This window comes from Heteronotia binoei, chromosome 18 (assembly GCF_032191835.1).
Source record: "Heteronotia binoei isolate CCM8104 ecotype False Entrance Well chromosome 18, APGP_CSIRO_Hbin_v1, whole genome shotgun sequence".
In the NCBI taxonomy this organism is placed as follows: Eukaryota; Metazoa; Chordata; class Lepidosauria; order Squamata; family Gekkonidae; genus Heteronotia; species Heteronotia binoei.
In genome coordinates this window covers 36227802-36242020 of record NC_083240.1, presented here as the reverse complement: position 1 = coordinate 36242020, position 14219 = coordinate 36227802, and the positions used below count along the sequence as shown (strand labels likewise).

The 14219-nt window shown below is 50.5% G+C and overlaps 1 protein-coding gene across 4 annotated transcripts in view; it reads left to right on the top strand.

Annotated features, from left to right (window-relative positions):
* Positions 1–13978, top strand: part of SSH2 (slingshot protein phosphatase 2) — a 182669-nt gene extending 168691 nt beyond the window's left edge. For all 4 annotated transcript variants that reach the window (XM_060259128.1, XM_060259127.1, XM_060259125.1 and 1 more), the window contains 2 exons: positions 7639–8491; positions 11917–13978. In XM_060259128.1, coding sequence (XP_060115111.1) covers positions 7639–8491; positions 11917–13938 — 2875 coding nt within the window. In that variant the 3' untranslated portion in view covers positions 13939–13978. The remainder of the gene's footprint in view (positions 1–7638; positions 8492–11916) is intronic.
* Positions 13979–14219: the final 241 nt, after the last annotated feature.

Sequence of the window (14219 nt, the reverse complement as noted above, 5' to 3'; positions counted from 1 at the left end):
ATTCGGGGATCGGCGCAGGCGCTCTATCCCGTGAGTGTGAATGCACAGATGAGCACTCGAAGATCTACAGTTACAGGTAAGCAACCTGTCTTTCTCGTGGCCCTTTCTTTACAAGCCCAGGAAAATGCTGATCATCCCTTTGGGGTCAGGAAGCAATTTTTCTCCAGGCCAGGAATCCTGGAGGGTTCTCCCCCCCCCACCCCACCCCCATCTTCTGGGCATGGAGCAGGGATCACTGTGGGGGGGGAGGGGGAAGTATTTGTGAATTCCCTGCATTGTGCAAGAGGTTAGGCTAGATGTCCTCGGAGGTGCCTTCCAATCTGTGATTCTATGAATATATGAAGGTCCTGTATATGGAATCTGTCTAGCTGAAGATGATTTTCTCTGCCATAGCACAGCTCTCTGGGTTTTCAGGAAGAGAGAGGTTACCCCCGCCCCACACACCTGAGGCCCTTTAACTGGAGATGCTGTCACGATGGCACTGGGGACCTTCTGCATGCAAAGCTGGTGTTCCACCTCCCTGACGTGAGAGCCAATTTGGTGTACTGGTTAAGCGCGCGGACTTTTACCTGGGAGAACCGGGTTTGATTCCCCACTCCTCCACTTGCAGCTGCTGGAATGACCTTGGGTCAGCCATAGCTCTGGCAGAGCTGTCCTTGAAAGGGCAGCTTCTGTGAAAGCTCTCTCAGCCCCACCCACCTCACAGGGTGTCTGTTGTGGGGGAAGGAGATAAAGGAGATTGTAAACCGATCTGAGTCTCTGATTCGGAGAGAAGAGCGGGGTATAAATCTCCAATTCTTCTTCTGATGACTTTGGAATCACTGTGGATACTCAGCAGCCCTGTATCGATGTCAGGCTGTGGTTTTAGAATACCTGCCGTGTAAAGTAGGTTGGGTGGGGAAAGGTTTGGCAGGAATCTGCCTAAGCAGGAATGCGGCAGAGGTGATGTTCGACCTTGGCACGCAGCCTTAGCTGTTCTCTTGTAACAGCTCAGTTAGTGAAATGCATCGTGTTTGCTCCGTTCTCTTCCAGAACATCAATAAAATGGGAGCCCCTTTTTGATGTTCTGAGAGAGAATGAAGCAAATACGATGAATTCCGCTAACTGAGCTAAGGGGGCAGCTTTAGATCCGGGGCAGCTGCCCCACTCGGATAAGTTGTATGTTTTCCTTTTCCCTTCCCTGAATGATCTGCTGGGCTTCATGGAGCATCTGCGTCGTACTGATATTGGTAAGGGTCATTCTCGAACGCCCTCCCCCGAGCACCTTTATTTTTCCTATTTGGATGCCCCCACTCCCTGGCATGGCTCAGCTAAGCTTCAAGTTCTCTTGTTTATCATCTCTGCCCACTCTGGGCGGGTGGAATGCTGATTCACGTTCATGTGATTGGTGCTTTGGTTTCAAAGCCCAGCTGCCTTGCTCCTCTGACGTTTCTGCGCTCTCTGGTTACAGTGTTTGCAAAGGTTGCAGAGGGGAAGGAACCGGCCGTGAACTGGGCTACCGCCTGGGGCAAGGACAGCAGCCAGTGCCCGCCTACCTACCTAGTGTGCATTGGCTGCGGGGGGCGGGGGTGGGCTGGGCTGTGGTGTTTCTTGCCAATATCTCCTCTCCTGGAACTCACTCTTTCCTGTACTGTTCAACATGGAGCCACAGCATTGGGGGGGGGGGGGGAATCGTCTCAGAGCTCAGTCCCACCTGGAGTTTCTCTTGCATTCACGAAATGAAGGGTTTTCGCTTGATTCACTCATCCTTCTTGTTCAGGGGTGGCCAAACTGGCTCGGGAGCCTCATGTGGCTCTTTCACAAATATTATGTGGTTCTCGAAGCCCCCAGCACCCCATTGGCCGGCTTGCAGGAGGCATTAAATCCTGTCGCCAAGCCAACCAATGTTGGAGACTTGGAGAATGCATTTAAAGTTGTTCTCTTTCAACCTCTCCTTCCCCCTATTCTCCCATCTATTTCCTCCCCTCCCCTCCTCTTTCTTTCTTTCTTTCTTTCTTTCTTTCTTTCTTTCTTTCTTTCTTTCTTTCTTTCTTTCTTTCTTTCTTTCTTTCTTTCTTTCTTTCTTTCTTTCTTTCTTTCTTTGAAACGCTTGGGACTCTTTAGCTTGGAGAAACGTCGACTGCGGGGTGACATGATAGAGGTTTACAAGATAATGCATGGGATGGAGAAAGTAGAGAAGTACTTTTCTCCCTTTCTCACAATACAAGAACTCGTGGGCATTCGATGAAATTGCTGAGCAGACAGGTTAAAACGGATAAAAGGAAGTACTTCTTCATCCAAAGGGTGATTAACATGTGGAATTCACTGCCACAGGAGGTGGTGGCGGCCACAAGTATAGCCACCTTCAAGAAGGGTTTAGATAAAAATATGGAGCACAGGTCCATCAGTGGCTATTAGCCACAGTGTGTGTGTATATAAAATTTTTTGCCACTGTGTGACACAGAGTGTTGGACTGGATGGGCCGTTGGCCTGATCCAACATGGCTTCTCTTATGTTCCTTCCTTCCTTCCTTCCTTCCTTCCTTCCTTCCTTCCTTCCTTCCTTCCTTCCTTCCTTCCTTCCTTCCTTCCTTCCTTCCTTCCTTCCTTCCTTCCTTCCTTCCTTCCTTCCTTCCTTCCTTCCTTCCTTCCTTCCTTCCTTCTCTCAAACATCTGATATTTATTTTATATAGCTCTTTTGTTAAGCAAGTCTGGCCATCCCCGTTCTAGTACCAAGCAATAAATTGCATAAAGAAAGAAAGCAAGAGCAAGAACTGTGAGCTTGCTGCACCGATATGGGGATGAACTTTATTCCGGAGCAGGTCTTTGATTAAAAAAAAAAAAGACTACATGCACAGCGCATGTGCATACATGTACTCATATAATTTAGTCTCTCTTTAAGGTCAGTGAGCATACCTTGTGGGGGGGGCGTTGAGCAGGATGGTGCAAACCTACCTTGCCCGCTGTGGATGTTTCACTGAGCTTGAGCTCCCTCTAGAGGCAAGAGCACAGTAGTGCGGTGGAGAAGCATCCAGAAAGGCAGGTAAACCCAGGGCAGAAGTTCCTCATCCACCCACAGCACAACATTGCCAGTATTGCAGGATGACTCTGAGAACAGGTGGAGCACCTGAGAAAAAGTCCCGTCTAGTAGCAAAAACAAGCCACCCAAAGCAAAAGGGTCTTTGCAAGGTTCTGGGGGATTGCTTCGCTCTCTCTCCACCCGCCCCCCCCCCCCCTTGCTTTCTTGGCATCCTCCACAAACCTCCTTCCTCTCTATTGCTTCCTTTGCTCCCTGTCCATATCTGCTAGCTCTGAAGGTCCACCAGGATGGGAAGAGATGGAGAACTTCCATCTTGGCTCTCAGGCTGCCTCCTGCAGTCTCTCTTCCTCTCCATTGCAAGAAGAAGTATTTCTTCACCCAAAGGGTGATTGGCACATGGAATTCACTGCCACAGGAGGTGGCGGCGGCTGCAAGCGTAGACAGCTTCAGGAGTGGATTGTATAAAGATATGGAGCAGAGGTCCATCAATGGTTATTAGCCACAGCTTATTGTTGGAACTCTCTGTCTGGGGCAGTGATGCTCTGTATTCTTGGTGTTTGTGTGTGGGGGGGCAACAGTGGGAGGACTTCTGGAGTCTGGCCCCACTGGTGGACCTCCTGATGGCACCTGGGTTTTGGCCACTGTGTGACACAGGATATTGGACTGTACAGGCCACTGGCCTAATGCAACATGGCTTCTCTTATGTTTATGTCTGGGGCAAGTGATGCTCTGTATTCTTGGTGCTGGAGTGGGGCAATAGTGGGAGGGCTTCTAATGTCCTGGCCCCACTGGTGGACCTCCTAATGGCACCTGGGTTTTGGCCACTGTGTGACACAGGATGTTGGACTGTACAGTCCACTGGCCTAATGCAACATGGCTTCTCATATTTATGTCTGGGGCAAGTGATGCTCTGTATTCTTGGTGCTTGGATGGGGGCAACAGGAGGAGGGCTTCTAGTGTCCTGGCCCCACTGATGGACCTCTTGATGGCACCTGGGTTTTTTTGGCCACTGTGTGAGACAGAGTGTTGGACTGGATGGGCCATTGGCCTGACTCAACATGGCTTCTCTTATGTTCCTACCAGCTACCTCTTGCAGTCCTTGAGCTGCCCTCTCCCTCGTCCGTCCATAAACTGCAGCAGCCATCAATAATACCCCCATTCTGTGTTCTAGTTCTTTCTCTCTTTTTTTCATTTAAAATTTTATTTTTAAGTTTTTAAAGGGCTACAGAATAAAGAAATGCATGCAGGGAGAGAAGTCCATCAAGGCCCGTTAGTCACAGGATCTTCATATCTAAAGGATGCTGTCTCTCTGGTTGGCAGCTGCCAGGAGACAACAGCTGGCATCCAGTTGGCCACTGTAAGGGACAGGAGGTTGAGTGCGGCTCCCAATCCAGCAAGGCTGTCCTGAGAGCCTTGCCCTGAACTTCAGCAAGGAGTTCGGAGAAGAACAGAGTGCAGGATGGCAGAGGGTGTAGTGTTATTGCTAGTGCCCCAAGATCAGCCAGATTCAAGTCCCAGAGCACCTTAAGAGACTAATAAGATGTTCAGGGTATGAATTTTCCAGGGCCAAAGTTCCATTCATCGGCACCCGTGAATGAAATTCCTAGAGAAGTCATTGGCAACCGGTTCTTCAGATGGAACTGGAAAAGGGAGGGGGGAGCACACGCGAGAGTTGTCAGCTTTTCCCCCACCAAGGGTTTTTTATTTTATTTATTTTTATTTGATTTGATTTATATCCCGTCCTCCCCGCCGAAGCAGGCTCAGGGCGGCTTACAACATAAAATCCCAGAAACAATAAAATTAATAGGTATTAAAAATACACATTCGGCAATAAAATAACAATGATTAAAACAGTTAAAACAATTAAAACAGAAAAACAAACTATTAAGTTGGTGCTATTCTGATGGCGACGGCCTTCTTCCACAGCTCTTAAATACCGGTGCCAGTCAATTGTATGCCAGCCGGAAGAGGACAGTCTTGCAGAACTGCACCAGGTTCTGCAAGGCCCTCACCTCATCCGGTAGTTGGTTCCACCAGCAGGGGGCTATGATTGAGAAGGCCCTGTCTCTAGTTGATTTCATTCGGGTCTCCTTCAGCCTGGGGATTACTAATAGATTTGGTGCAAGTGGCACGGCCTTATCTATATGCAGAACGAAGAAGCAGAGGGAAAAAAAAACGATCGTGCAGCTGGAAGAAGCTTTTATTGCAAAATATTAACGCTCCCCTGTTTATATTCCGCAGGACAGTATAGAAGGGGGCAACAGTTCAGTAGCACCTTAAAGGCTCACAATATATGTGGCAGGGTGTGAGCTTTCGCGCGTCACTGCTCACTTCTTCATGTAACTGAAGGGTCTCTGAAAGAGTGAGCAGTGACTTGTGAAGGCTCACACCCTGCTACAGATTTTGTTATTCTTTAAAGTGCTCCTGGACTCTCACTCTTTTCTTCTGCTGCAGGCAGACTAACACAGCCACCCGTCTTGATCTAGGTTTTGGTAAAATGGGCTTATTCATTCTGTGGAATAATTTTTCAAAATTAATAGCTCTGGATCTCTCTTGCTTTGACACACCAGCAATAATTGTGGTATCAGTATTCTAAGTTCTTAGTAGTTTTTGGGTGGCTCTTTGTAATTCAGCATAAGGAGCCCCGTGGCGCAGAGTGATAAGCTGCGGTCCAAGCTCTGCTCGTGACCTGAGTTCAATCCCGGCGGAAGCTGGGTTCAGGTAACCGGCTCAAGGTTGACTCAGCCTATCTGCCTTCCACGGTTGGTAAAATGAGTACCCAGCTTGCTGGGGGGGGGGGGAAATGTAGGCAACTGGGGAAGGCAATGGCAAACTACCCTGTAAAAAGTCTGCCATGAAAACGTCATCACCCCAGAGTTGGAAATGATTGGTTCTTGCACAGGGGACTACCTTTACCTTTTTAAATAATCCAGTGTTCTTTGTGCATGCTCAGGAACTCTAGCTTTTTAACCATGTTTTTAAATCGTTGCTTTTGATACGTTTTTAAGCAAATAATTAAAAGAAACAGTGAAAAGGTGTTCGGACTTTTTTTTAACATGTGTATATATCCCGCTGAAGAAGTTTAATGTGAAACTGATAGGGGTTATAATATTTTGGAATAAATTCCCTCTGCACCATTGTTTTCTCTTGGTCCTGTTGTTTCAATTAGAAGAAGAAGAAGACGACATTGGATTTATATCCTGCCCTCCACTCCGAAGAGTCTCAGAGCGGCTCACAATCTCCTTTACCTTCCTCCCCCACAACAAACACCCTGTGAGGTGGGTGGGGCTGGAGAGGGCTCTCACAGCAGCTGCCCTTTCAAGGACAACCCTCTGCCAGAGCTATGGCTGACCCAAGGCCATTCCAGCAGGTGCAAGTGGAGGAGTGGGGAATCAAACCAGGTTCTCCCAGATAAGAGTCCGCACACTTAACCACTACACCAAACTGGTGCCAAACCAAACCACTACACCAAATTGGTGCAGGCCTCTGTTTTCTTCTCCATATATGGAGCTCAAGGAGGCGGGTCCCTGCCCGGAGGCGTTTGCAAGTGTAATGTGGAACCAAAAGGAGACGGTGAAAGGAGAGAAGGGTGATGGGGGTGGGGAGGATCTGCTCTCACTCAGTGTTCCCTCTAAGCTTAGTTAGTGTGAGCTGGCTCAGAGTGTTTTAGCCTCCAGCTCACCCATTTTTGACTCGGGACAAATGGCCCCAAAGCTAGCTAATTGAGGCAGGAGCTCACAACTTTAAGGCCTTTAGCTCACAAAGTAGAATTTTTGCTCACAAGACTCCACAGCTGAGAGAGAGTATTGCCCTCACTCCAATTATACTTGGATAAAGTCTGCTTTCAGTGAGGCAGGAAACAGGAACGGGGGCTCAGTGGTAAAGCATCCGCTTGGGAAGCAGAAGGTCCCCGGCATCTCCAACTCAAAAGGGTCCAGGCAAGTAGGCGTGAAAAACTTCAGCTTGAGACCCTGGAAAGCCGCCGCCAGTCTGAGTAGACAATGCTGACATTGATGGACCCAGGTTCTGATTCAGTATAAGGCAGCTTCATATGTTCATATGGTTATAGGGAGGGGGACGGTGGCTCAGTGGTAGAGCATCTGCTTGGTAAGCAGAAGCTCCCAGGTTCAATCCCTGGCATTTCCAAAAAAGGGTCCAGGCAAATAGATGTAAAAAACCTCAGCTTGAGACCCTGGAGAGCCACTGCCAGTCTGAGTAGACAATACTAACTTTGATGGAGGGAGGGTCTGATTCAGTATAAGGCAGCTTCATATGTTCATATTCTTATAGGGAGGGATGGTGGCTCAGTGGTAGAGCATCCGCTTGGTAAGCAGAAGGTCCTGGATTCAATCCCCAGCATCTCCAACCTAAAAGGGTCCAGGCAAATAGGCATGGAAAAGCTCAACTTGAGACCCTGGAGAGCTGCTGTCAGTCTGAGTAGACAATATTGACTTTGATGGACCCAGGGTCTGATTCAGTATAAGGCAGCTTCATATGTTCATATATGTTCAGAGGTTCTTCGCAAATGATTTTGCAGAGAAGTCTGGCCTTGACGAAGACGGGAAGAGCTGTGGTTCAGACCTTTCTGTGACCCTCTCTGTCTATCCTTCCTTCCCCCAGCAAGCAGCGGCATAACAAGCTATGGCGGTCCCACTCCGACAGCGACCTCTCCGACCACCACGAGCCCATCGGCAAGTCCGGGATGGAGGTCAGCAAAAAGGAGATCACCACGTCTGCAGACCAGATCTCGGACAACAAGACCCCCAACAGCCTCCATTCGTCAGCATCTCCAGGAGCCGGCCCACCCACCGAATGCCGGTGCCATCTAGGTGCCAACGCTATGGAGGACTTCTGCAGGAGGGAGAGGGTCATCCAACTGGAGATCACCTCCCGAGACTTTAGCACGGAGCAGATGGAGGACAAGTTGAACTTGAACAGCATCAACGGGTGCCCTTCCGGGTGTTGCTTAGACGACCCGAAGTTTCCTCTGGACAACTGCCGAGCGCCCGAGGCCATGCTGCAGCACGGAGAGGCCTTCCAGGTGGCCGCCGAGTTTCCGGACTTGGCGGTGGACGATTTGGAGAAAGATGCCCTCAAGCAAGGCGACGGGAGTGTCCACTTGGTCCCCGTGGAAGAACTGGAGTCTTGCTTGCACGACCTTCCCAAGTCTCCCAATCGCAACTCCCCGAGCCCACCGTTCCCCTCCCAACCCGAGAGCACGGATTTCAGCACGGACAGGATCGACTTCTTCAGCGCCTTGGAGAAGTTTGTGGAGCTTTCGCAGGAGGGCAGGTCACGAGCCTTCTCCCACTCGAGGACGGAAGACCAGGGAGGCGGGAGGAACGGTCTCCCCAAAGTCTCAGCCCTGGAGTTGCTGCCCTCGGATCCCGTGGGAGACGCTCCGCGAAGCAACTCGACAGGCAATTCCCCGCTGATGTCAGAAGCGTCTTCAGCAGAGGAGGAACACCTGAAGGTACTGGCAGCAGACAAGAACTTACGTTTGATGCCCTTAGAAAAGGGGTGGCCAAAGTGTGGCTCAGGAGCCACATGTGGCTCTTTCACACGTATTGTGTGGCTCTTGAAGACTCCACCCACCCACTTGGCCAACTTGGAGAAGCCATTTGTCTCTTTAAATCACTTCTCCAAGCCAAGCCAGCCAGTGGTTTGGAGAATGCATTTAAAGTTAAAGTTGCTTTCTTTCTACCTCTCCTTCCTTCTCCATCTATTTCCCCTCCTTCCCTCCCTGTCTTATGGCTCTCAAATATGTGGTGTTTATTCTATGTGGCTCTTACACTAAGTTTCTAAGGCCACCCCTGCTTTCGAAACTGAAGAGAGCTAAGCGAATGTTAGGAAAGTTGCCGGGGAGGGAGAAAGCAAGGTAATCTTTCCCAGGGAAAGTAGAAAGACTTCCCTAAAAAGTCCAGGAGAGATAGCCACAAACACTTTGTTGGCTTTATAGGCTTTTGCTACCAAGGAGGGGCAGGGGGTTTTTTGTAGCAGGAACTCCTTTGCATATTAGGTCACACACGCCTGATGTAGCCAGTCTTCCAAGAGCTTACAGGAGGCCCTGTACTAAGAGCCCTGTAAGATCTTGGAGGATTGGCTACATCAGGGGGTGGGCCTAATATGCAAAGAAGTTCCTGCTACAAAAAAAGCCCTGAGGATGGGTAAAGATGACCACCACACTAGATAGAAAAGGCCATGGAAGACAGGTTAAAAAAAACCCATAAAAAGCCATCTTGTGTTACCAGAATGACCATGAGGTTTACCGAAGCATCAGCTTTAGTGGTTTTACCAAATGCATGAAGGGAGTGTTCACTCAGATATAGGAAGAAGATGATATTGGACTTATACCCAGCCCTTCACTCTGAATCTCAGAGTCTCAGAGCGGCTTACAGAAGGAAAGAAAGAAAATAGATGAGGAAGGAGGGGTGGAAAGCAACTTTATCTTCTTCCCCCACAACAAACACCCTGTGAAGTTGGTGGGGCTGAGAGCTCTCCCAGAAGCTGCCCTTTCAAGGACAACTCTGTGAGAGCCATTGCTGAGCCAAGGCCATGCCAGCAGCTGCAAGCGGAGGAGTGGGGAATCAAACCCGGTTCTCCCAGATAAGAGTCTGCACAATTAACCACTACACCGAACTGGTTCTACTACATACATATGCGCACCTGGGGCTTAAAAGACCCTGACGTGCATACGGTAGTGGTTTTTCTGTTCCAAAATCAGAAATGTGCAGGATCGAGCCAATAAAGGTGCTGCAAGGTTCCTTTGTGTGTTTGCTGCAGTAGATTTACACAGTAATACACGTGCACCCCTTTAGTCTTCGTATCCTAGGAACAGAGATGTGACAGCAGCAGTCTGTCTTGATAGTTCCACGTGCCTTGGGTCTGTGTCTCAGAATTCCGGGTTCTGGGCACAGGCTGCAGGGCAAGGGCATTCATTCATTCACAAAATCTGAATCTCTCCTTTCTGCCCTTACAAGAGCCACCAAGGTTGCTAACAGCTAGCATAGATTCTAAAACGACAATTTAAAACCAAGAAAATCATCTCTCCTCCCAAACGTACATTAAACCCATTTTTAAGAGCTACAAAACAGAGTTAAAATACCTACAGAACATAAAACTTTGAAGGAGGGGTTGAGGACTGTGGGGGGCAAACTTGCTTAATGTAAGGAAAGGAAAGGAAAGGTCCCCTGTGCACCCCAGTTGTTTCTGACTCTGGGGTGACGTTGCTTTCACAGTGTTTTCACTGCAGACTTTTTACGGGGTGGTTTGCCATTGCCTTCCCCAGTCATCTCCACTTTCCCCCCAGCAAGCTGGGGACTCATTTTACCGACCTCAGAAGGATGGAAGGCTGAGTCAACTTCGAGTCGGCTACCTGAAAACCCAGCTTCCGCCGGGGATCGAACTCAGGTCGTGAGCAGAGCTGAGGACTGCAGCTTTAACACTCTGCACCACAGGGCTCTTTCTACCTCTCCTGTAAGAGCCACATAGAATAAATGTCAGATGTTTGAGAGCCGCAAGACGTGAATATCAGATGAGAGAGGGAAGGAAGGAAGGAAGGAAGGAAGGAAGGAAGGAAGGAAGGAAGGAAGGAAGGAAGGAAGGAAGGAAGGAAGGAAGGGGAATGGGGGGTGGAACTTTAATTGCATTTTCCAAGCTGCTGAGGGCTGAGCTTGGCTTGGTGAAGTGTTTTAAAGAGAGAAATGCCCTCTCCAAGCCAGCTGATGGGGTGGTGGGGGCTTTGAGAGCCACATAAGATGTGTGAAGGAATCACATGTGGCTACTGATCTGCAGTTTGGCCACTCCTGGTTGATGGGATGTCAGATGAAACCAAAAGTCTGGTGGAAGACCTCAGCAGAAGGGGACAGATGAATCTCCCTGGGGAGAGGTTTCCATAGCTTTGGTGCCACAACCAAGAAGGCCTACTCCTGGGTTGCCACCTACCTAATCTAGGGATGCTGGTCTCAAAGCCGTATAAGGGTTTGAAGGTCAAGACCAGCACCATGAATTGTGCCCAAACACAAATGGAAGCTGGTGTAGGTAGGCGAAGACTGGAGTGGAATGGCCCCTAGGGCCTTTTCCAGTCAACATCCTGGCCGCAGCATTTGGTACCACTTGAAGTTTCTGGACAGTCTTCAAGGGTAGCCCCATGTACAATGCAGTGCAGTGATCTAATCTAGATGGAACCAGGGCCTGCACCACAACTGTCAGATCTTTTCTGTCCAGGCTAACCAGTCAAAGCTGATTCAAAAGGCACACCTGGCCACAGCTGCCACCTGCTTATCCAGCAGTAGGGTGGATGCAAGAACACTCCCAGACTAAGAGACCTGTTCCTTCAAGAGAAGTGCACTTTAAATCCCGGATCAGGTCTTCCATCCACCAGTAGAATTTCCATTTTGTTGGGATTAAGCTTCAGTTTATTACTCCGTATCCACCCCAAAACTGTCTTCAGACACCATTTCAGGGTATATACAGCTTCCCTGGGATCACCCCTTTTACACTTGGCTTATGGGTTTCCAGAGATATCTAGCTGGCTATTGGAAACAAGATGCTGGGTTAGATCATAGAATCAGAGAGTTGGAAGGGGCCTCCAGGGTCATCTAATCCAACCCCCTGCACAATGCAAGAAACTCACAAATACCACCCGCCGTGGATGGACTTCCAATAAAAAATAAAAGCAACCCGTTTTCAAAATGCGATAGGTAAATTCCTTCAGATTTTGTACCGTTACACTAGAGTAATAGTGGCATCTTTCATACAGGTGTTCCAGGGGAGAAAGACCTTACTAGAATACGCCCTCTGTCTCAACAATCAGAGTTCTAGCTGTGTAGTGTGAAAATGGTTGCGATCTCTTCTTAACAGCCATCCCCTTGTTTCCTTCTGCTTTCTCTCCCTAAGCTCTCCGAACTGGACCATTTGAGTGGCCTGACGCGATCTCACTCCGAAAACTCCATCTCGGTGAAAGAAATAGTCACGGAAATCGAATCAATCCACCAGGGCGTGGGACAGGGAGCGGCAAAAATGGACAGCTTAAACAATCAAGTCCCAGCTTCCAAGAGGAACACAGTCCATGAGCTGCCCGCAGAATCCGTCTGGGCGTGGGAAAATAAGTCTGGGAAAGCTGAGCAAGGGGAAGGGGTCAGCGTACTGCAGAAGGAGACAGCCAGAGAGTCTTTGAAACTGGATCAAGAAAGTACATCGGTCCTACAGACGTCGGGTGCTAAGCTGGAATCTGAAGAGAGCGACAATTTGCCAGAAGACCCGCCAGAGACTCGTCTGAATCCTGGGCCCAAATGGTGCCCGGGCTCCGTACGGCGTGCCACCCTGGAGTTTGAGGAGCGCCTCAGACAGGAGCAGGAACTGCAGCATGCCTCCCCTATCGCCCCCTTACCTGCCCGCAAGAACTCCAAGATCGAATCGGTGGCAGCAGCTGACGTTCTCCTGAAGGGCAAGGATGAAGAACCATCCCACGAGCCGGCCCAGATCTCCAGGGATAAGGAATCCACGAGAGCTGGGAACACCGGTACCGAGGCTGGTTCTGAACAGCCCCCCGTTCTGCCCATCTCTCCGCTTCAGGATGACCGATCGGAGGGCTCTCGCACAGAGGAACTAGGGTTCGCCAGAGAGCACAGGACAGTGGTTTTGGTGGAAGGCAACGAGAAGATCCCCGCTCCTTGCCTCCTCCCCAAGAGAATCGAGATCATTGAGTACACCCATGTGGCAAGGTCGTCCAGCCTCCCTGAGGCAGATCTCCCAACAGCAGAGCAGAGTCCTGAACCTGAGGTGCTGGAGAAAGCCTCCGTAATAGGCACAGTGTCAGTGGTGGATGAGAACTGTAATGCACCTTCGTGCTCTGAGAACCCCGTTGACCTGGTGGGGGCAGCGTGCCCCTTATTGAGGCCTTCAATCCTGGAGCACAGAGACTTCAAGAAAGCCGTCTTCTCCTTGGGGAGCCCCGAGGAGGAGGGAATCGGGGCGTTGATGGACACCGAAGCCTCTCAGTTAGCGAACCGGGCGAACTGTCCGCCCGCCCCACACTTGGATCGCCTTCCCCACCAGCACTTTGTTTGCTTAGAGGGGGTCACGCAGAACAGCACAAGTTCAGACCCCGAGCCAGCCCCTTCGCGGGGCTATGCTGGAAACGGACAGTTTGCCTTTGAGGAGAGGGGAGGAGCGGCCGTGCGCCGAAGGAGCGAGGGGGCTGTCGTGCAGTGGAGCCCGGGGGACTTGAACGTGCCCCATAAGCTAGATCCGTGGGCCGGGGGAGCTCCGGAAGCCACGTCCGCCACTCCTCTTTGCTGCGGCCTCCCCCACAGCTCCAGCAGCGACAGCATCCAAGACCTTAGCGGCAGTCCCGGCTCCGTGAAACAGCGCGCCAAGGAAATGGAGGCCCGGATCCGGCAAGCGGGCCTCACCCCGCCTTCCCACATGAAACGATCCGCCTCCTTAGCCAAGTTGGGCTGCCTGGATCTACTGAAGGACGATTTGTCCTGCAGGGACGCTCTCTCCCCCAGCCCCTCCTCCCTAGACCCGCTTCCTGCCATCTGTGGCCAGAAGGGGCCCACGCTTGCTTCGGAGCACAGCACACAAGGCCCGGGCGCGACGCTTTTGCCATCTGTCCCCCAGGCCCCCCAGCTGACGGTGCATTTCGTGGAGCCGCTCAAGACGACGGAACGTGTCGCCCTCAGCAAACCGGTCGAGAGGCCTCCGGCGCAATATGCCAAAGAGTTCAGCCTGACTCGGCCGCTCTCCGAAGCTAAATTGACTAGCGGCCAGGCAGCCGGGTTGCCTGGTTTGCCAGCGCCCCCGAGGCTGGCTGTGGTGCCCAGGTACCAACACGGTAGAACTCGACTGCCGAGGAGACTCAAAAAAGCAAACGACAGGAAACGTACAACCAATCCCTTGTATAACACCATGTGATCTTCAGTCGCCCCCTCCCCTTTTGGCCCTCCCCTAAAAAGAGAGAAACAAACCTTTGACATTTTTTTTTTGGCAACCCCCTTGTTGCGTTCTTCAGATGGGGCAGATGTAATATATATTGAAACATGCACTTTATTGGTTAATTTTATATACGTTTGTCATTTTTACTCGTTCCTGTTGCGTGTAGGTTTCAAGGTGGCTGGTTTCTTGGTCCTCCCCTCCCCCACCTCACCCCACCCACCCACCGGCGGTATGAGTGACTGCCAAGCTGCAGTTTTATT